The sequence below is a fragment of the Musa acuminata genome, chromosome BXJ3-5 (genome assembly GCF_036884655.1).
Source record: "Musa acuminata AAA Group cultivar baxijiao chromosome BXJ3-5, Cavendish_Baxijiao_AAA, whole genome shotgun sequence".
In the NCBI taxonomy this organism is placed as follows: Eukaryota; Viridiplantae; Streptophyta; class Magnoliopsida; order Zingiberales; family Musaceae; genus Musa; species Musa acuminata.
In genome coordinates this window covers 43,866,661-43,887,223 of record NC_088353.1, presented here as the reverse complement: position 1 = coordinate 43,887,223, position 20,563 = coordinate 43,866,661, and the positions used below count along the sequence as shown (strand labels likewise).

At 39.7% G+C, this 20,563-nt stretch overlaps 3 protein-coding genes and 1 long non-coding RNA gene across 15 annotated transcripts; 2 read left to right on the top strand and 2 right to left on the bottom strand.

The window, feature by feature from the left end:
- Positions 1 to 1,177: 1,177 nt before the first annotated feature.
- Positions 1,178 to 7,490, bottom strand: LOC108952943 (uncharacterized). 10 transcript variants are annotated; one of them, XR_010496813.1, is made up of 6 exons: positions 7,330 to 7,490; positions 7,136 to 7,246; positions 3,496 to 6,397; positions 3,234 to 3,368; positions 2,194 to 2,612; positions 1,178 to 2,111 (listed from the first exon to the last, which is right to left on the bottom strand). It is a non-coding gene; the product is annotated as an uncharacterized LOC108952943 (long non-coding RNA). The 10 variants fall into 10 exon arrangements; XR_010496814.1 differs by having other exon boundaries at positions 3,299 to 3,368; XR_010496815.1 differs by having other exon boundaries at positions 6,231 to 6,397.
- LOC103986239 (calcium-dependent protein kinase 2) lies at positions 1,819 to 5,792 on the top strand. Of its 2 annotated transcripts, none has more exons than XM_009404181.3 (8): positions 1,819 to 2,494; positions 3,189 to 3,332; positions 3,418 to 3,570; positions 3,972 to 4,087; positions 4,394 to 4,561; positions 4,666 to 4,793; positions 4,936 to 5,035; positions 5,147 to 5,792. In XM_009404181.3, exons 1-8 carry the CDS (start codon positions 1,819 to 1,821, stop codon positions 5,237 to 5,239), a joined length of 1,578 nt encoding a protein of 525 aa, XP_009402456.2. In that variant the 3' UTR covers positions 5,240 to 5,792. The 2 variants fall into 2 exon arrangements, with proteins under 2 accessions (XP_009402456.2, XP_018682255.1); XM_018826710.2 differs by having other exon boundaries at positions 3,189 to 3,361; positions 3,426 to 3,570.
- A 239-nt stretch (positions 7,491 to 7,729) lies between the features above and the next one.
- LOC103986240 (pentatricopeptide repeat-containing protein At1g80270, mitochondrial) lies at positions 7,730 to 13,184 on the top strand. The gene is made up of 3 exons (XM_009404182.3): positions 7,730 to 7,951; positions 9,707 to 10,292; positions 11,561 to 13,184. Exons 1-3 carry the CDS (start codon positions 7,914 to 7,916, stop codon positions 12,806 to 12,808), a joined length of 1,872 nt encoding a protein of 623 aa, XP_009402457.2. The 5' UTR covers positions 7,730 to 7,913; the 3' UTR covers positions 12,809 to 13,184.
- Positions 13,185 to 13,925: 741 nt separating this feature from the next.
- Positions 13,926 to 18,223, bottom strand: LOC135638956 (uncharacterized). 2 transcript variants are annotated; one of them, XM_065152578.1, is made up of 6 exons: positions 17,865 to 18,223; positions 17,284 to 17,376; positions 16,223 to 16,456; positions 15,997 to 16,099; positions 15,167 to 15,396; positions 13,926 to 14,472 (listed from the first exon to the last, which is right to left on the bottom strand). In XM_065152578.1, the coding sequence occupies exons 1-6, from the start codon at positions 18,176 to 18,178 to the stop codon at positions 14,250 to 14,252; spliced, it is 1,197 nt and encodes a 398-aa protein (XP_065008650.1). In that variant the 5' UTR covers positions 18,179 to 18,223; the 3' UTR covers positions 13,926 to 14,249. The 2 variants fall into 2 exon arrangements, with proteins under 2 accessions (XP_065008650.1, XP_065008651.1); XM_065152579.1 differs by lacking the exon at positions 17,284 to 17,376.
- Positions 18,224 to 20,563: the final 2,340 nt, after the last annotated feature.

Genomic DNA, 20,563 nt, shown 5'->3' with positions numbered 1-20,563 from the left:
GTTTCAAGTGATTGTCCCAATTTTATTTATTGTAGTAAATTTGTGTGGTTAAAGCTAAAAAACATGACTTCCTTCCTATGTATTACTACTGTCTAAGTTTAAACCAATCAACATTCGAAGGCATCAACTAGTTTAATTAATAGAAATATCTTATCGATCCGCTTGGCTATACCTTTCGATCGTAACATAAATATATTAATTTTATTATTGATTAACCATCTTTATCGACCGAGATATCGAATCACGATTAGCCACGTTCCTTCGTCGACTATGCCAACCATCTTATAATAGACGGCCATGCCTACATAAAGGACGTGTTAGGTAGGAGGATTGGGTTTATCTCTCTGATTTATTATTATTTTACGGCAAATCGGTCATGTGCTGTGCTGAAGCAAACTCACATCCCATTGGCTTTCCTAACACCCACTACCGATGATAGATTGATGGTTGATCATTGCTAACTTATGCCTACCTCTCCACAGTTTGGAGTTCATCACATGAGATAAAACATCTTCTAAGTATGAATACATCCCTCATTCTGTATTGTGTTCAGTACTCTGTATCATAATATTAGGATTTTAGAAGATTCAAACTGTAATATTACAACACCAGATGCAGTGGATGTTGTGGCTGTGTAGTTTCCACACTTAGTCAAAAGCACAGTCCCTTTCCGATTCTCCTCTCCTCCAGCTTGTGTCATGTCTCCAGAAGAAATGGAGAAGACTTGTTATAGCTGTCCAATCTCCTTTTGTTTTCTTCTTATATTTAATTAAGGACTGCAGCACAACTTTGCTGGTGATGGACTAATTTACTCTTCCTTGTGATCCAGTCAGCATAAGATAACAATTTAATTTTCTAGTATTCATCCCTATCAAAATTTAGAAATAGCATATTTATCCCTTTAAATTATAGTATATATATATATATATATATATATATATATATATATATATATATATATATATATATATATATACTAATAACCATGACTATCATCGGAACTTAAAAATAAAAAAAATTAATATCTAAATATCCTTTATTATTCACATTGATTATTTGACTTTTTATATTATTATTATTAAGACATCACTATATATATATTTATATATATAAATCTGGTCAAAATGCTTAACACCAGATTTATATAATATCAAGCTTCATTGGTTTGACTGTGCTGTTGCGTCCAATATAACATTTTCTTTGACTTCAGCAACAATTGATCACAGACGCAAACCGAAGCTGTATATATTTGGTCAAAACCTGATACCGTTGGTCAAATCCTGATCACAGACGGATGAACAGTCTCCAGGAAACATGTCGAGCTGTCGAGAAGACAGCCACGTCGAAGAGGGGGTCTTCGAAGGCTGCTGCTGTTGTTGTGAGTCGACTAATCTATCTTTTTGGGCCAGCTAATGGGAGAACAGGTCGTGTCGACCAATGATTGGATGCAGGGTTAGGACTTGGGGCACGACTGCTACGGCTCAAAACGAGTGAGATCGCGTGGAACGCGAGGCCCATCAAGGGAGGCCCACGGCCCAACCAATCGACTGTCGATCCTAATGTAGGCGAGAGGGAGCAGTTGGGCTCCCGCCAATCTCTCTTCACCTCTACTCCGCGCCCAACGTCCCCTCCCCTGTCCAACTCATATCCGCCCCTCCTGAATCCCCTCTCACCGTCCGCATCCACAGCCTCTCACCGCCCCGCCCTCTCCTCCTCCCTTTCCCCACCGCACACATGCGACCTCCTCCTCTCCGTCCCTCGTAGGCCATCTCCCCATCTCCTCCTCCCTCCTCCACCGCCCCCTCCTCCTCATCCTCGATGGGGAACTGCTTCACCAAGAAGCCCGCCGACCCCGCCACGCCTACCGATGCCGACACCCCCGCCCACGCGCCGGACCCGAGCCCGGCCCCGGATGACGCCCCCGTCCAAACGGCACCCGTACCCACCGCCGCCTTCAGCCCGCCCCCTAAGCCGGCCGCTCCCATCGGCCCCGTGCTCGGCCGGCCCATGGAGGACGTCCGCACCACTTACTCCCTCGGGAAGGAGCTGGGGCGCGGCCAGTTCGGCGTCACCCATCTTTGCACCCACAAGGCCACCGGGGACAAGTACGCCTGCAAGACCATCGCGAAGCGTAAGCTCGCCAACAAGGAGGACATCGAGGACGTCAGGAGGGAGGTCCAGATCATGTACCACCTGTCGGGGCAGCCCAACATCGTGGAGCTGAAGGGGGCTTTCGAGGACAAGCAGTCGGTGCACCTCGTCATGGAGCTGTGCGCGGGAGGGGAGCTGTTCGATCGCATCATCGCCAGGGGCCACTACACGGAGCGGGCGGCCGCGTCGCTGCTGAGGACGATCGTGCAGATCGTCCACACCTGCCATTCCATGGGGGTGATGCATAGGGACCTCAAGCCCGAGAACTTCCTCTTGCTGAACAAGGATGAGGATGCGCCGCTCAAGGCCACCGACTTTGGGCTCTCTGTTTTCTTCAAGCAAGGTTTAGTTCCTCTGTGCCCCTCCATTGATTCGATTCAGTTCTCTTTTCTTCTTCCTTCTTCTTCCCCTCCTCTTCCGCCTTTTTGTCCACCACATGTTCGACGAAACTGTGTTTGCTTCTACAAAGAACAAGGGAAGTCATTTGAAAGAAAGAAAACTGCATTTGAATGGTAAAGGAAGAAGAAGCACCGAAAAGCCTTCATTCTTATTCTATATATAAACAGGACATACATCCACCCCCTAAAAACTCAGCATTTACATGAGCATAAATCTCATTATTATGTCTTCTAACTTGCTTCGGCTTCAACTTTTTTCTTGCAACATATATATGATATGTGGTTCAAACAATGATACAAGAAAGCAAAGTTGCAATCTTTCTTCTACTAATATAAACCATCACCCAGGATGTATCTTTATGTAAAGTCTTCTTGATGATATTGATACCCAGAACACAGTGTGAAGGACATCTTAATGTTTCCTACTTGGAACTTGCAGTCACTAAATATTTCCTACTTGGGAAGATTCTCTTTTCCTTGCTTTGGTAGTATGTCATCTTCTCTCTCTCTCTTTTTTTTGTGTCTTTGGAGCAATTGTTTTCATGTTTTGGTTTTGCAGCATCTGATGCAATCCTGATTGCAATTCATCCACTTCTGGATCATCTAGCTATCAGCTAAATTAAGATCTCTCCTGAACAGGTGAGGTATTCAAAGACATAGTTGGCAGTGCATATTACATAGCACCTGAGGTCCTCAAGCGAAGATATGGGCCAGAAGCTGATATTTGGAGCATAGGAGTGATGCTTTACATTTTTCTCTGTGGAGTTCCTCCATTCTGGGCTGGTGCTTCTTCATCTATTCAAATAATTCTTGTTTGTGCTGCCAAAGTCATGAAACCAAAAAGTCAAACTAATATTTATTCTATCAGAGTCTGAGCAGGGGATCTTCAATACTATTCTAAGGGGGCAGATTGACTTTACAAGTGACCCATGGCCTAACATTTCACCTGGTGCTAAGGATCTTGTGAGAAAGATGCTGAACTTGGACCCCAGACAGAGGCTGACAGCATTTGAAGTTCTCAGTATGACCAATTTTCATGCAACTCAATGATATCTATTTTGTGATTCACTAGCATTACTAGCAAACTAAGTTAGTTGTCTAAAAATCTTGGAGTCATAAATTACAATTAGAGAAAGAAGAGATAAAATAAAATTTTGCCTGTAATTTAGTCAAACATCTTGCCACCACCAGGTTGAGGCCTGGTTTGGCAGTCAACATCTTCCTTGGTTTTTACATCCAGACAAGATCAAGGAATGCTTACATATTAAGACAAAAAAAACCCACATATAGTCTATTTTGAGAATCTTCCACCCTAAATACAAGCTCTTTCCATGTGTTTTGAACCAAGAATATCTTTACTATGCAAACCACATAGGAAATCTCATGCAAACTGTCTTGTCTGATTATGGACTTACAATACAGACCATCCATGGATCAAGGAAGATGGAGAAGCACCTGACACACCACTTGACAATGCTGTCCTCAACAGGCTGAAACAATTTAGAGCAATGAACCAGTTTAAGAAAGCTGCCCTAAGGGTAAATTTCTTGTTTCCCCGTTCACAGATTGTATTAACCCAATGTCTGCAAAATTCGCTATATGTTTGACTAGAATTATTTGGTGACATAATTCAAGGATCACTAATGGAAAGCTTGGTGACCTAAATTTGTGTCTAACAACATGAAAGAATGTCTACCTGGATATCCTACAATATACTTCTCACCGTTGATCCTCATGACCTGAAAGCTCTTCAGACTTCTTAGAGAGAGGAAAGAAAATAAGGCACTCAAACTGGCAAGGCCTGTAGTTGATACTATCAATGAGTTTGCTGTCAATATGTGCAGGTAATAGCAGGATGTTTATCAGAGGAAGAGATCAAAGGGCTGAAGGAAATGTTTAAGAATATGGACTCTGACAATAGTGGAACTATAACTCTCGAAGAACTAAAACAAGGTCTTTCCAAGCAAGGAACAAAGCTGTCGGAGTATGAAGTCAAACAGCTGATGGAAGCTGTGAGTTCTATATGCACCCAAAATTTTACTGACAAATTCAATCAATCGACCCAGATAGAAAGAATCTAATCATTGTACCATCTAATCTAATACACTTAACACAGGCTGATGCAGATGGGAACGGAACTATCGACTATGAGGAATTTATTACAGCGACAATGCACATGAACAGAATGGATAGAGAAGAGCATCTATATACAGCATTTCAGTACTTTGATAAGGACAACAGCGGGTAGGTTTTGTGCAAAACAACAGCATAACACATTGATTTTATATAAAACAATATACAATGAAATAGTTTTAATGATGCATTGGATAATATATTAGACACATTGGTGACCTAACTGAATACTAACACCTTTTTCTTTCTATAGTTATATCACAAAGGAAGAACTTGAGCAAGCTCTAAAAGAGAAAGGACTATACGACGGCAAGGAAATCAAGGATATAATTGCTGAAGCTGATGTTGACAATGTAAGTAGAAAGAGGCCATGCAGAATATTACTAGAACCTGTCTAGCCATCTAGTATATTAGTAGCAGTCTGGGAAAACACAATTCTGATCTAAATCACTGTCAACATGCAGGATGGAAGAATAAATTATGATGAGTTTGCAGCTATGATGAGAAAAGGGAACCCTGAGACAAATCCAAAGAAAAGAAGAGATGTGTTCTATTAATCTGAGAATGGAAAAGAGAAGTGAGAGGACCAGTGTTGTTTGAACTTGTCAATGTACCCAATACTTGGTATGGTGGAGAAATCATACACGATGAGCAGAAGCTTTCTTTTTCTTTTCTTTGAGGGGTATCGAGAAGAGCAGAAGATAATCATGGCAAAAGGGAGAGAGAAAGCACTGAGAAGCTATCTAGTGAACCTATTCATAAGTCTCATGTACAAATCTTGCTTGTGGGGATATGAGGTAGGTGGAGAATAGATCATCTCAATGGCAACTGACGGTGTAAACGTTTCTGAACTTCATGACAGAGTTGGACAATCTTATGTCAACTAATGCCTGTAATACATTTTAGCGATACCGACTGATTCAAAGAAATTGCCACAGCAGATAGGTTCCAAAGACCTTCCAGCATCTCCAGACGGATCTTCTAGGAAAAGCTCAAAGTCTCTTGATCATGGACGATATGAACTTGCAACTTTCTCATTGTTTTCATGCTTAGTTTGAACAATATGGAGATTACTTTCCAACATGGAGAAAAAATTTTGAAGCTTTGTAATATTCTTTTGCAACCATACCGGATAACTTCTTTTGAGGGAATATTTGAGGGGAAAAAATGCTCACCTATGGTTCATAATTGAGTTCCATGTTCTTATAGTCTTGCCATATGTCGATCATCAGTCAGCATTCTAAGTACTATCATGTAAATATTGTTTTTAAGGGGTAAAGTGAACTAGATTGAATAGCTAGCTGTTCTCAACTTTATAAATCCATGTCGAGAATAATCATTCTTCCTCCCTAAAATAGAAGGTTAAAATCCTTTCCCATCTATAAATCTTGTTCTATTACTGCCAAGCTATTATTTCTTAGCAAAGAACACAGCCAGATCTATCAGAGAACTTAAAAAGAATTTCTATTCATGAATCTCATATTCTCTAACTGCAGAGAAACTAATGCTTGGCACATTAGTTATATAGATGCACCTGAAAGAAACTACCTGCTCAGCAGATAACCATGTATTCTTGCATTTAAGTAAAGAACCAACATATCGGCAAACGAGAAGAATGTTGGCAAAAGAGATGCTAGAACATGAAGTTAAGCCATGAAGTTGTGCATATTTTGCCAAAGGTGGACGCAATTGTATTTGATGTCCTTCACCCTGTACTGTCAGACCAACAAATTCAAGAGGATTGAGAAGCACAGATAATTTCGATGGGCATAAATTAATGATATATAAAGAACAGACATGCCAATAAAAAGAAAGGTTGGGAAACCAATAACAAGTGCACTATCTATAACATCAGCAAGTAATTATTTCCTGTCAGATGTTAACCTCTGTGGGACCTTTGATACCTACATAACATTAATTAATGAACAAATATGGTTGGCAATGTATTTATAAATCTTGAGATGAGTGAAGGGATAAGCAAGAGGCTCTGGATCAACTAACAAGGTACAGACTATCAAACATACCCAGTGAGGCTGGACCTTTAATCTAGATCAATTTTCTAAAAAGAAATCCCCCATAATAGGTTTCTCTTTTCATGGGTATGCAATGTCTCATCATTTTGTGCACCTCACATTTCCAAGTAACATATAATTTCCATCGACAATCATGCATATTTCATACTATAGTTGTCCTCACTTATCACTAATAACTGGATTCAATCAATATCATGTTATACAACACAAAATAATGAGTTACCAAAGCATAGAACATTGGTAAAAAAAGTTCAATTTCTTTAAACAATTAATAATAAGGCAAACTAGATTGAATCATAAACGTTGTCCTGGTGAAGCTGTCTATTTATTGACACTCAACTCTCTGTGGACTTCACCCGATAAACATATTACTCATTCTCTTCCAAACAAACCACTCGTGGCACAGAGAAGAAGCATTACCAGAGTAGAGACATAAACTAATCTTCTATTTTAGATCGCCTTCTCCCTCGGAGGTAAAAGAGCCCTTCTTCCAAACCAAGGCATGCAGAAACTAGCAATGATCGGCAAAATCTAGTAACCAGTCCTTTATTAGCAAACAGGTAAAATTTCACTGCCTGGATGACCTAGGTAAGAAACAGGGCCGGTTGTATTACCTGCAACGCGGAATCAGCGCATCCTTGCGATGAGAAATTTGCTGAACTTCCTGTAGGGTTAGGGATGTTGGAGAAGCCACCACCGTTCCATCCAGGCCGAAGAGGACTACCCATCACTCCCATAGTGTTGCCGGCGCTCCCAAAATGACGACGATCCCTAAATCGACAGTCCTCAAAAGGATTAAATCGGATACGTGACGGTGATCTATTGGCGTAAACCGCTGTTTGCTGCCTGTAACAACCAGGAAGGCTCACTCCGAAATGGAGGAAGAGTGGGACCCATCATGTGCTATGTAATATGTGGCGGTTACGTGTATATGGCGTCATTTTTCAATGTATATGACGTCATTCATGCGGCCCAAATAGGTCCGTTGACATTTTGGAGCCCAACCCAAAATTAAGCTGCTGTAACGAGTGCTCTGTGCCATCCTGAGGTCAGAAGGGTTTAGGGTTTCACGGGCGGCTAACGTCGCTTCCTCGCTCCGTGTCTAATTCTTGAGCTCCGTTGAGCGCTAGAGAGTTCTTGGTCTTTCCCCTACTACGTTCGATTCTCTTGTATTTGCGGAATCGGCAGAGGAATCGTCATGTTGGGGCTCCGAAGAGCTGCTGCCAGCTCCACGAGGTGAGCGTTGCAGATATTCTCTCGGTTCTCGAATTCATCCTGAGATATCCAGGGGAAGAACTAATCTGCTTCTTCTTTCTGATACTGCGGGCTTCTATTTGCCCTGTTGTCATTATCATCTAAAGTTTCAAGTGATGGTTTGTGAGGAAGTTTGTTGATTGCTTTATGCTAGCATTTGTGTTGCGTATCAAAAAATCGTGCTTTGAGCAACTGTTCTTTTGAAATATTTCGTCTTTATACGTGTCATTTATGTTTGAGGTTGCATCTTGTTTGATCTCAAGGCGATAAGCCTTTGAAGAAAGAAGAAATAGCCTGATAGGGAATATGCTGACATCAGTCTTGACCTGCCGACTGGCCTGCCAACTCACTGCCACCCGGATGCTAACCCCTTTTCCCAGTGGTGGACGGCATGGCAGCAACCTTCTGCTCCCGGTAGACCACTGTTGTTACACTGAGGCTGTCGACTGACGAGTCAGCTCGGCTTGATTCAGTGCCAAAAGTGCAGGTCCTTCCTGGAGAGCTTACATGGAGAACTGTTGTGGAGAGTTGGCGTGAGGCATGGGCGTAGAGAGCCACTGTGGAGAGCTGGCCTGCGGGGAGCTGGCGTGAGGTGCCAACGTAAAGAGCTGGCATGGAGAACTGTTGTGGGAAGTTGGCGTGAGGCATGGGTGTAGAGAGCCGCTATGGAGAGCTGGCTGGCCTACGGGGAGCTGGCGTGAGGCGTCGACGTAGAGAGCTGGCGTGAAGAGCTTCTTGCCTGTGGGGGGAGTGAATTGGCCTGGGAGGACGAACCGCCTTACCCGTGGGGGAGTCATCTCACAGTGCCTCCTTTGTCGCACCGGGGATCCTATACAATAGGTAATCGTTGGGGAATGTCCTAATGTGACCCCTCCAATGCTTAAGTCAAAGGGGTAGGGGAGGAGAGAGTTAGCAGTATTTAGGAAAGTATGGTGCTTACTTGCCTGCCCTTGTTTGGTCCAGGACTTGGTTTTTATACCTGGGCGCTTAGCGGCGAGGACGGGGATTGGTGAGGGTCCCCCCTACCTTGCTCGCCAAGGACTATTAATGGAGGCAGCTTATCGGCATGTCGTCCCGAGGCTGGCGCCGACGCTAGGTGATCGGGATGGCATTCCCTGTCTGGCCTTTTAGCCATTTTGAGTCAGACAGGGAGTGCTCCCTCCTTCAGTTGTCCGGAAGGAGGGTGTGGGGGAAGCAAACCATGCCGTCGGCCATTAATATGTGGCCTTTCTTCAGCTGTTGTGTTAGCGAAGAGTGAGTCTTGCGAACTCTCTTAGGAAAGCTGGGACAGGCAGGGATCGTGGGCTGCCTTTGCTTAGGTAGCCTCCTAAGCCCGGGTGGCGGGATGAGTTGGTAATGTTGGTACTTTACCTATCATTTTGTGGTTATCGTAGTTATTGCTAGAGTTTCTTGATAATTATTCCATTCGTTCTTATGTTTGTGCAGTAATAAGTGCTCATAATTTGGCCAATATTTATAAAATAAGGTATTTATTACTAATCTTTGTTTGTAGAACTGGTACAGTGATAATGCTAAGTTTCTCGTGATTCGCGCAAACTTGATAAAAATCTGAGGTGATATATTTATCTGGGTTGCAAGAAAGAACAGATAATAAATGTCTCACTGAATCCTTGAGCTAGTCTAGGATTGAAGACTAACTTTATGAGCAACAATTGAAAATTCAATATTAATTTGAGGTGTTATTGATCTTTTGATCAATTTCTATGCCAATGTCAGGGTTCAGAATTGCAGCATTTTGTTAGCTCGGGCATGTTGTGCTGACTCAGTACTGTCAAGAAATTACTTGGCGCATGAAGAAGGGCACCATGACAAAAGTTTTAGCATATCTGGGAGTTCCATAATTTCTAAGTTGTATTCCAGTGAATGTTTGTATCATACAAGTCATACAAAGTCTTTCCTATGGCGTCGAAACCTTTCTTCTCATGCTAGGGCGAGATCGGGCCAGAAGGATGATGATCTAGAAGATGGGTTTTCTGATCTAGATGTACCGCCAGAAGATGATGCAATGGTAGGACCTAAGGAAAAAGAGGCCAATGAGGAGTTGATGTCTGAAGAGGAGACGAACAATGCTGCTGATGATGAACTTAGTTTTTTGGACAGTGAAACAGATTTGTCTGTTGAAAAGAAAACACAGAGGAGGGTTGAATCACAACTTTCCAAAATCATAATAGAAAATCCTCGATACTCGCTTAATGCCAAACTTGATAAGTGGGTTGAAGAAGGGAATCCTCTAGGACGAGGAGAAATCTCACTTGTACTGCTGAATCTTAGGAAACACCGGCTCTATGGAAAGGCTCTACAGGTGACTTTTTTTTATCTAATTAGATTTTCCATCAGTGTAAATTTGTAATGTTTATGATTTTTGTTGTTGACCTTATTGACTATGATATTACTTGGTTAGATAAATTATCGTGCCCTGTTTTTTCTAAGTGCATGAAACTGCTAAGTGATAGCATGTGAGCAAGTCACATGGGTGAATGTCCTCTTTGTTTAAGAGGACAAAGAATTAGAATGTCATATAAACTGCCTGTTGGTCTTGATGCATTACAGTGCCATGTCATACCATTTCATACAGTGCTTGTGTCAGCATCTGGTAGAATAAGTTCCTATGCTCTAAGCAAAATTTATGTTGTCCATCCTTGTTAGTCTGCTGCACGGTGCCACCTGTATTGACATGGTAAAAGAAGGAATCGGGTTTTAATAAGTTTCCAACTTGGTAGTATGGTAGTGGTACTGCACCATGTGAGGCACAGGCATAAATCTGTAATTCAGTCCATATGTAGGACTAAGATCGAATTCTTTCCCCCTCCCTTTCCAAACCAAAAGAGGTGTGAGGAGGATGAGGATAAAACACAAATGAAATTACAGCTAACTTGCCACTGTGTGCAGGCTATGCACACTGAATCCAGTGTCCCTCTCCTCTTGCTATATGCATGCTGACACTGACCAAATATGAATATTCTAGAACAGTTGGTGGCTGGTACAATCTAAAGCTTAACCGTTTAAATCTGTGCTTATGCTGGCCTTTTCAACAAAAGTTTCTGAGCTGTGTGAAAATCATCATCTTGAGCAGGTTTTTTAGATCTTCCTGAGGCTTCACATGTGATATATATAAAACCTGCCATATGCAGTTGTATAATTTATTTATCTGTCCTAGATGAATGTCCTAAAGATGTATAGATTGAAACCGAGGAGGATTTTTTTTTGTTCAGACTAAGTTGATAACCATGGCCTTTGTCTTCAAACGACAAGAACATTATCTTTGAATTTGGACCAGTCTATTTTGCCTTCCTGTACTTTTACATATTTATTTGATTTTAACCTCTCGTTATTTTATTGATATATCAATATTTCTTTAAGATCTCAAGGGAAATAATAAGAGCACTTATATCTGCATGCTTGTGTATGAATTTGTGGCAAACAGACAAAAGATTATGTCCATAACATTTTCTTTGTTCAGTGCCATTAAATGCTTCTTTGGTAAGGAATAAATGCTATTTAAGTAGTCACCTTTTTTGGGTATTTGGATGCTAGTAGCCTAGTACAATGAACTTTTGTGATCTTTTGCAGTTTGTTGAGTGGCTTGAAGCAACTAACAATCTTGAATTTCTTGAGCACGACTATGCTACCCATTTGGATTTGGTCGCTAAAGCACATGGTATTCAAAAGGCTGAAAAATACATAGAGGAAATTCCAAAATCCCTCAGAGGCGAGGTGCTGTACAGAACTCTCCTGTATCATTGTGTTTCTGCTACCGATGTAAAGAAAGCAGAAGATGTTTTTAATAGAATTAAGGCTCTTGGCGTCCCCATTTCAGCATTTGCTTGCAACCAACTGCTGCTGCTTTATAAGTGGGTAGATCAGAAGAAGATTGCTGATGTCCTCGTGATGATGGAAAAGGAGAATGTGAAACCAAATCTCGTCACATACAGGCTATTGATAGACACGAAAGGCCGTGCATATGACATATCAGGCATGGAGCAAATTTTGGACACAATGAAGGCTGAAGGCGTGGAGCCCGATTTGCCGACTCATGCTATGGTTGCAAGGCACTATGTATTTGCAGGCCTCAATGAGAAAGCAGAAGCGACCATGAGGGAGATGGAAGGTGATGACATCAAGGAGAACCGTGCTGCTTGCAGGGATCTTCTTCGTCTTTATGCTGCTCTTGGTAAAGCAGACGATGTGGAAAGAATTTGGAATATTTGCATGTCTAACCCACGTATAGGTGAGTGTTTAGCTGCAATAGAGGCTTGGGGCAAGCTTGGGCAGGTAGAAAATGCAGAGGAAGTCTTTGAAAACATGCTCAAGATACGGAAGAAGCTGCCAACAAAATACTACAACACATTGTTGAAGGTTTATGCAAATAATAAGCTTGTATCTAAGGGAAAGGAATTGGCAAAGCGGATGTCAGACAATGGCTGCTACATTGGCCCTATGACTTGGGATGGACTCATTAAGCTGTACGCGAAGGCTGGGGAATTGGAGAAAGCTGACTCCATATTGCTCAAAGCATCCAAACAGAATGAGTCTAGACCCCTCTTTGGCTCATATATGACAGTGTTAGACAGGTACTCTGCAAGGGGAGACATCCATAATGCTGAGAAGATCTTTCAGCGGCTGAAGCAGATTGGATATGCTGTGAAATTGAGGCCGTATCAATTATTACTCCAGACCTACATAAATGCGAAATCTCCAGCATATGGGTTCAGGGAAAGGATGAAAGCTGATAACATATCTCCTAACAGGGCTATGGCAATACAACTCACAACTGCTGATGCATTAAGGAAGACTCAGATTTCGGAATTGCTTGACTGAGTTGAGAAATTTCTGATGCAAGTGAGACTAATGAAAAAGAAACTTCTCATCCCTTTTTATATTAGTGCAGGCTTTGCACAAAGAAAACAAATTGGAGATCACCAGCCCTATTATTGAACTGCTTCTGATGATGGTTTGCCAATGGAAGGATCGAGAATGCTCTAGTAGAAAGCTGAGCTCTTTTGGTTCCAGAATGAACTATTTTCCTAGCATGTCATTTTACTTAAGATTGCTGTAGTTTAGATGTTGGAATTTGATATGCAAAATCTATGCAATATCTCTAGCTTCAGTATGTTCTGGTGCTACTTTGTTATACAGCTATGGATACATCTTAGCTACTTGATTGGCATTATATAGCTTTTTGCTTGAATGTACAGTGAAATATGTTAGTGATGCCATTTCCTTGAACAGGTTACCATTTGAACACGGTTTTTGCCCCGACTCGATCTTATTATTAAATCTCAAAATGTTTATGGCATATGCTAATGTGAAAGAGAATGTGGAAGTGTGCACAGGTTAAGAGGTGAAAATGGAATTCACTGTAAGGATTTTACTATCGACGATCAAAATCTTAACCAGTCAAGCTAGTAGACATTTACCAGATGGGTGAAGCTGGTGGTTTATAGGGCTTAATTTGAATGTGAAAATTGCTACTTGCTCTTGATTGTATTGTCATGGAAAAGCTTTTACTGCAGGACCTGTTGCTTCAGTAGGTAGAAATATCTTCTGTAACTTGTAGTGCACCAGCTGCTGGGATTTTGAGAAGGGATTGAGAACTTGGTGGATTTGCAAGTTGGATCAAGTGGAGAATTGAGAGAGAGAGAGAGAGAGAGAGAGAAAGCATCAGTGTTTGTGTGGTTTGTGGTTAAGTTAGGATTGACTTCAACACGATTGCTTCATCGCAGCTCCAAGTACTTGTCAAGTAAGATTTCAAATATCCATGTACTTATATAATCTATAATTATCCTTGCATTTGTTCTTAGTGATACCAAGCGGTACAAGTCAGTATCCAACAAGGTGTTGAAATCAGTATCAGAGAGAGACATCTTTTAACTCTGGTCCCAAGATCTACCTCCACTTGACCAAACAAAAACCACAAAACTAAGGATTCATGGTAGATCTGTGACACAGATATCTTTTAACTTTGTTGCCAAGATCTACCTTCACTTGCTCAAACAAAAACCACAAAACTGAGGATTCATGGTATCGATTTGTTTTACAAGTTACCATAGAAAGAATATAACAAAAAAACTATCCTGTAAACAAACTGTATCAGCATGTACAGAACACAACAATTACTAATCTTTGTAAAGAAAGAAAGCAATTCGGAACCCCAAATTGTCATCCGAAAGATCTGGAACTGTCATACCCTTCTTGCTTCTCGTTGGATCGCAAAAAAAGTCATGCGAATGGAATGCAAGATTTCCTGAATGAATCAATGTTAGCTTTCCTCGCCATCTATGGTATAAACAGGTATTTGCCAGTTCTTTGTATTCTTCTTCGGGTCATCTGTGAGGCTGAGATCATTCTCATTTTCCTTGTATGTCTTGACAAAGGTTCTAGCTCCTGCCCATATCAATCTTTCCAGCATAAAAAGCTGATAATTGTTATCGACCAATGGGTCCAAAATGTCACTAAAGTTTGATGAGTACGCCAATCTGTAGCTGCGATGTTCAAATCATAATAAGCAAACATCAAATCGAGCTTTAATATCCGACTAGTAATTTACTGGCTATTACGCAAGGGGTTGACAGAATGAATAGATGAACAAAATGATATTATTCATTTAAGGAGTAAAAGTAGCGACCGCCAGAATAAATTAAGCTGGCATGTAATCATTTAAAGAGATCGACCAGTTCCAGACCAATATTGGCCAAGTCCAACAGATACTTGTCAAGTGATAACCTATCATAATGATACAAATTGGTGGGCGCAGATGTTGTGTCCGATCTCCATTTAACATGGAACAATTTTTTAAAGAAGGAAATGTTTTATAAACAATTGTCTAGAATCTCAACTATAGAAGATTGAGTACAAGCAGCAAGAAGCTGCAGATTAGGGAAGTCAACTACTAAAATGTAAGTCAACACTTAATCAGGAACTTCTTAGGTGAAAGAGACCTTTTTGAGGTATATCAGAGAGTAGATGAAAAATTAGAAGTCTCAGATACCAAGATTTCAGCACTTAAATATTTGAGTTCAAAGGCAGGATATAAATCATAGTTGAAGATTTCAAGTCTAGATCGATAGCTATATTTATGTCTATAAACATGTACTGCATGAGCATACACTACAATCAATAGATGTAATAATCGAGGAATTATAAGCGGCCAAAACGAGGTTAACGTTGTAAGCATACCTAGCAGAGAGTGGTGAAAAGAAGCCAGGTGATCTCTCATTTGAAGCAATATACAGTGTCCGTCCTGGTGGGATCCATTTTGCAATCCTCCGCTGAATGAATTCAGGGCGAGTATCTCGATCAAGATGGGGATGAAGGCTCCTCTCAACTCCAAATCGGTCTTTTCTGGTCTTTATTATATCCCCTCGGCGCACATGAATAGCATCATAATCACCAAGTATATTTTTAATCTGTCAAAGCACTTTTCTTTAAGACCACTAAAGAATCATGAAAACGAATGCTTTTTCAATAGTCTGAACACTTAATACTAAAGAATGAAAAATTACAAAAGGCTTTCCCTTCTATGCAAAAGTATAATGCAGAACCACTAAGCAAAAAGACTGTGAAATGTGTATGAGCACAAGTTTACGATCTTTCCCATTTGCTGGAAGCCTGGAATTATCTACAACTTCTCTAATTTTCTAACTAATTATATGCATAAAAAATCATTTTCTTGTTAATTCATATCTTCCAGTGATTTTGACATGCATCATTTGTCTGCAATCGCATAACTCATGCCATGCTCTGAGGTCACAGCTCTGTTCTGGCAATTCACATGCAAACCAAGCAAACAATTTAACAGGAGAACCATTCATGACTAATTATTTGTCGGTTATTGTAGAAACAACAGACACTAGAAAAGAAAATGCATTTTCCATGAAAAAGCATTACTTAGATCATCAGATAGTTGCCGATAAATGATGATTATATTTGTCAAAGAATTTAAAGTTTCAGAGTGATCTAGTCAAGCATACCATATTCAAGTGAAATGCACTTTGAAGAACCAATACCTTATCTGCGGCATCTCTGAGTCTTCTGGCAGCCATCATTGGAAGAAAAGAATGTGGCAGCAAAACAGAGCTGTGATTAGTTCGTTCCTTGCACTCCATAAACCTGGATGTTTATCATGATCAAGACTAGCGCTTGAGGTTTCAAAGATCACCTAGCAAAGTTGTGCATCATTTAACCATGCTGACATCTTGGAAAATAAGCAGAATTTCATGAGTGGATGATTACCATGAAAGAGGACTTGCAGTGCGGTTAATTAGTAACACATTAAAGTACTGGCTATCTTCCTTGAGATCAACCCTACTAACTCCTTCCACATGTGCCACTCCCTTGCTTCCTAATTTCACACCTGCTGACACTATACGAGACCACATCTTTGAATTGTCCAAAATCACTGTCACCTTACTTGAAATGAGGCTCAGATCATATAGAGAGTCCATAGCACATGAACTTGCTGCCCACCTAAAAACATGAAAAAGGAAATCACAACTTTTTCCAAAATTCTATTCACAATAAGTTACAGTTACATGGGCTTAGAGCTATGTCATCCACAATCATTGAGAACTGCTGTTAAAAATAAGTGACCTTTGTTTAGACGGATGGTCAGGAGATACATATCACAAATTGAAAAAAAAAAAAAAAAAACAAAGACTAATAATTCCAACAGGAAATCAAACATGCTTTATTTAAGGCACTCTAAAAACAAGGGTCGAGGGTCAAAGATTAGAACAGCAAAGCTCCAACTAAATAACCACAAAACAAGGATTTAAATGGGAGAAGATGGTCAGTTACACATTAAAAGAAAGGGTGCAAAGTCGCATAAATGAGCATATAAGCATGTTTTTATCCTCTTTATTTATGATACACTACAAGGTGATACATACAAAGTTCTTGCAGAAAGCCTATGGCATTTGCAATATGGCCGGGAAATAGCCAACTGAGTGATCATATACCTATGTAGAGAGGACAAGTTTAATTCTCGCAAACCTTGTTGTGCTTTCTACACCTTTACTGGAAGGTTTATGGACTATCTTCATAAAATCAACTAAGAAAAAACGTAAGATGACAGATTTAAATGTGTAAATAACCATTCGAAATAAGGAGAATCTCACAACAAAGAGCTGTCCTAAAAAGTGAGAAATGGCAAAGCACCAAGTTGAATGAGTGGCAACCACCAAAATGTATGAGATTCAGGCTTATGCGAATGAAAAAACTTCCTAACTCAAAATCATGAAGAAATTATTTTTTGTTCTGTATTCGGATGCAAAAGGGGAACCAAGTGACCGCACATCTCATCTGCACTTGCATTCCTGGGCTGGTACAGGATGCCCTTCTTGTTATGTATTGGATTGATGCACATTCTAGATGGCATTACGAACACTCTGCAGGGAAGATGCAAAAAAAATGTTAGACGGATTTCAAATCACACATAATTACCAGGTCTCATGTTTCTACTATATGATAAAAAGAGGGTCGCTGCAGGAGGCTCCTGCCAATGCAGACTTCACATAGGTGGCAAAGGTACCGGGCACCAAATCCTAGCATGAAGTTTCTACTACATAATATCGAAACATAGAATAAAAAGAGGGCTATTCAGCGCAAATATTTCTAGAGCAAATCATGAGAAGCACTTGACATACCTACCAAGAAGAAATCTTTATTGAATTCAACAACACACAATCACCCTAATTTAAAAGGAGAAAAAGAGAGGCTCGCTAAACTCTTCAAAGAATCATCAACTTAAACATCAAGAAAGATGTGAACTAACTTTACCGAAAGATGAACTCCGAAACAAGTTTCTGTGGCCAAATCAGACAGAGGCAATTGAAAATAGCAATTACAAAAAAGGAAAGAGGCAATCGAATTGCACCTGTGGAGGAAGAGGGCTTCTTCGAGGGCGCATCTCAGGCTGGACTCCTGATGGCCCAACCCGGCGCAGGAATCGCAGTGCTTCCCGGGGCAATCGATGCGGTTCCCCCAGTACAAGTACTTCCGCTCCAACCCGGTCGGTCCCTCCTCGTCCGCCGCACGCGGCGACGCGATGTAGAAGAACAGGGAGGCAGGGACCGCGGAGGAGAACGCGACCCAGAGGAGGGCGAGGGCAGCGGCGGAGATGGCGAACAGGAGGGGTACGATGAGGGATCTCGGCTTCTCTTTGCCCCTGGGGAACCGCGAGATCGCCATGGGAGAGGGAGGTCGGATCTCTCTCTTTCTTCCGCAGTCCCCCGTATTGACTGCGTTATAGTGCCAATTTTCCATATATATCCTTTTGAAATAAATGGTATTACTATTTAGTCCTCCAAAATTTTACGTTTAAATATATTTTTATAAAATCTAAAAACATATATACATATTAAGATATTATAAATCTTGTAATGATTCTTATATTTATTGATCAAAGATAAAGGATTCAAACACTCAATTTATTTTGGAATATACTACCAACTAAAGACTTTGTAAGATTAATGCAGGATAACTCCCCTACACCACTTGATCTTTATCAAAGAAATATATATTATTAAGATAGTTTACATTTGTATATATTATTTTTTTTTATAATTAAAATTAACTTTTTTTAATAATAATAAAAATATTATAACCATTTTATATGAAATCTTAATACTTTATAAATATTATTATAATAGAAATCGATGATTTTTGAGCCAATACGATTTGGGTTTGTATGCACATGAGTGATGAAGTGTCCGCCAAGACATCAAGGTGGATCTCGTGATTATCTATATGAAGATTGGGATCGGATGATTTTTTAATCCGATCAAAAGATAGCTTCTTGTATCGTATCGAATAGAAAGGAAGATAATATCCTATAAAATATTTCTGAAGGGAATAACAATTAATCATCCCTTTTGGATCATAGAGTTCGTTTTTCTCGATCACAACGATGACACGACAATGATACTAATAAAAAAAATCATAAGTTTTTATTATTTAAGATCGAATATACGGATCGTTAAGTATAGCATTTGAAGTCATACATCCCAACAGAAATATAGTGCTCGAAGCATCAAAATATAAATGTGGGAGTTGATGGGTTGGATTAATTTGACAAAAATGAAAGATGCATATTGATTTTAGTTTATTAGGAGTTGGGCTTCCATGGGCTCCTACACAATGTAATATGGGTGCGAAATTTATTATATTATAAATGTGAAAGGTATAAAAGTAATTAAGTTAATAAATGTAATATTAAAAGAAAGATTATTAATAAGTGAATCTAAATATTTAGCTCACTTCTTGAACAAATTCACATAGTTTTAATGCTAATTGTCACAATCGAACGGATAACATTAACTTCGTTGAGATTAAACTATTAGCTAAAAATATTTAAACTCGAGAAATAAATTTATCAAGCTCTTATAAGTCTATCTACATTCTGATCCATTTTCAATATAGATCTAAGTTGAGATGTTATAGTTATAATTGTTTTACGTACATACATTACTAAATGTATTCTATGGATAAAGAAATATAAAGAGACAAATATTTTAAAAAGAAAATAAAGGATATTGTTGAAATTATTAATTTAATTTTTTTTCTTGAGAAGTTAATTATAATCCCTTCTCTTTATCAAAACAATAAGATTAATAGATCAATCCATTTAAAGTCTTGCTTTTATTACTCATTTTCAATCGTCACTCTTTTTTTTTTAATAATATCACATGTAGTATTGAGTTAAGCGTCAAATATACAAATTTAAATATTATATAACTACGTTAAGGACATACTCGACATAACTCTTTCGATCGTTTAGTCATTAAAAGATTTAGATGACTCAATAAATATCAAGTTCTTTAGATGATAATTTTATATTATGACAAGGGGTTACGTAGGAAGATATGATGTGATATGTTGTATCATGTCTCTTTTGACCTATAGTTTTTTTATAGTATGATAGAGAGATATAGAGAATTAAATTATAATCAGAAGAGTCGAAGGTATAAATTCACTTTAAATTCTAATCGTTCATATCGATATTCATCTATTACCGGAAGTCGAAGTGTCGATCACGTATTGCTGAATTGATATTCTCGTGTGTAAGAGAAGGTCATATATAGTTAATACGTCGATAGCCCGACGGTGTGTCATTTTAAAAACTTTATCTAGTAACATAATAAAAAATAAAATCAAAAATCAAAAATCAAAAGAATATTTAATCAAACGTTTATGTCTGTGTGCGTTGTGAATTACAAAATCATATATTCAGGTGAGGTGAGAGGATGACACAGCATCCCTATCGGTAGTTTGCAGAGATGTCATCCTCTTCTGTTCCCTCTTCTTTATTTGTCGTGGCCAAAGCTCCACAGCTTGCTAACCCAGCAATGGCTGCCGGACAGCAGCACCAAAGCTGAGCCCATCTCCCTCTCCCACAGCACATAATGGCATGTCCCATTCTCAGTCCTTTTTTAGCTCCGTCCATCTGGAGAAGATGAATCGAATGTGATACATGCTGCAAGGAGCAGCTGCATGAGGTCAATCTCCCTCTTCCACAGCACATAACGACATGTCCCATTTTTCTCAGTCCTTTTTGTGCTTCCAGCCGGAGAAGAT

What these genes read in the sequence shown, in the direction of transcription:
- LOC103986239 (XM_018826710.2), top strand. Translation starts at nt 1,819, where the DNA reads ATGGGGAACTGCTTCACCAAGAAGCCCGCCGACCCCGCCACGCCTACC. An exon ending in GACAGCATTTGAAGTTCTCA is followed by an intron (nt 3,571 to 3,971) that starts GTATGACCAATT and finishes CTTACAATACAG; the next exon opens with ACCATCCATGGATCAAGGAA. An exon ending in CTGAAGCTGATGTTGACAAT is followed by an intron (nt 5,036 to 5,146) that starts GTAAGTAGAAAG and finishes GTCAACATGCAG; the next exon opens with GATGGAAGAATAAATTATGA.
- LOC103986240 (XM_009404182.3), top strand. Translation starts at nt 7,914, where the DNA reads ATGTTGGGGCTCCGAAGAGCTGCTGCCAGCTCCACGAG. An exon ending in GCTGCTGCCAGCTCCACGAG is followed by an intron (nt 7,952 to 9,706) that starts GTGAGCGTTGCA and finishes TGCCAATGTCAG; the next exon opens with GGTTCAGAATTGCAGCATTT. An exon ending in TCTATGGAAAGGCTCTACAG is followed by an intron (nt 10,293 to 11,560) that starts GTGACTTTTTTT and finishes GATCTTTTGCAG; the next exon opens with TTTGTTGAGTGGCTTGAAGC.
- LOC135638956 (XM_065152578.1), bottom strand. Translation starts at nt 18,178, where the DNA reads ATGGCGATCTCGCGGTTCCCCAGGGGCAAAGAGAAGCCGAGATCCCTC. An exon ending in AATGCAAGTGCAGATGAGAT is followed by an intron (nt 16,457 to 17,283) that starts GTGCGGTCACTT and finishes TCATGTTTTTAG; the next exon opens with GTGGGCAGCAAGTTCATGTG. An exon ending in ACTGCAAGTCCTCTTTCATG is followed by an intron (nt 16,100 to 16,222) that starts GTAATCATCCAC and finishes ATAAACATCCAG; the next exon opens with GTTTATGGAGTGCAAGGAAC.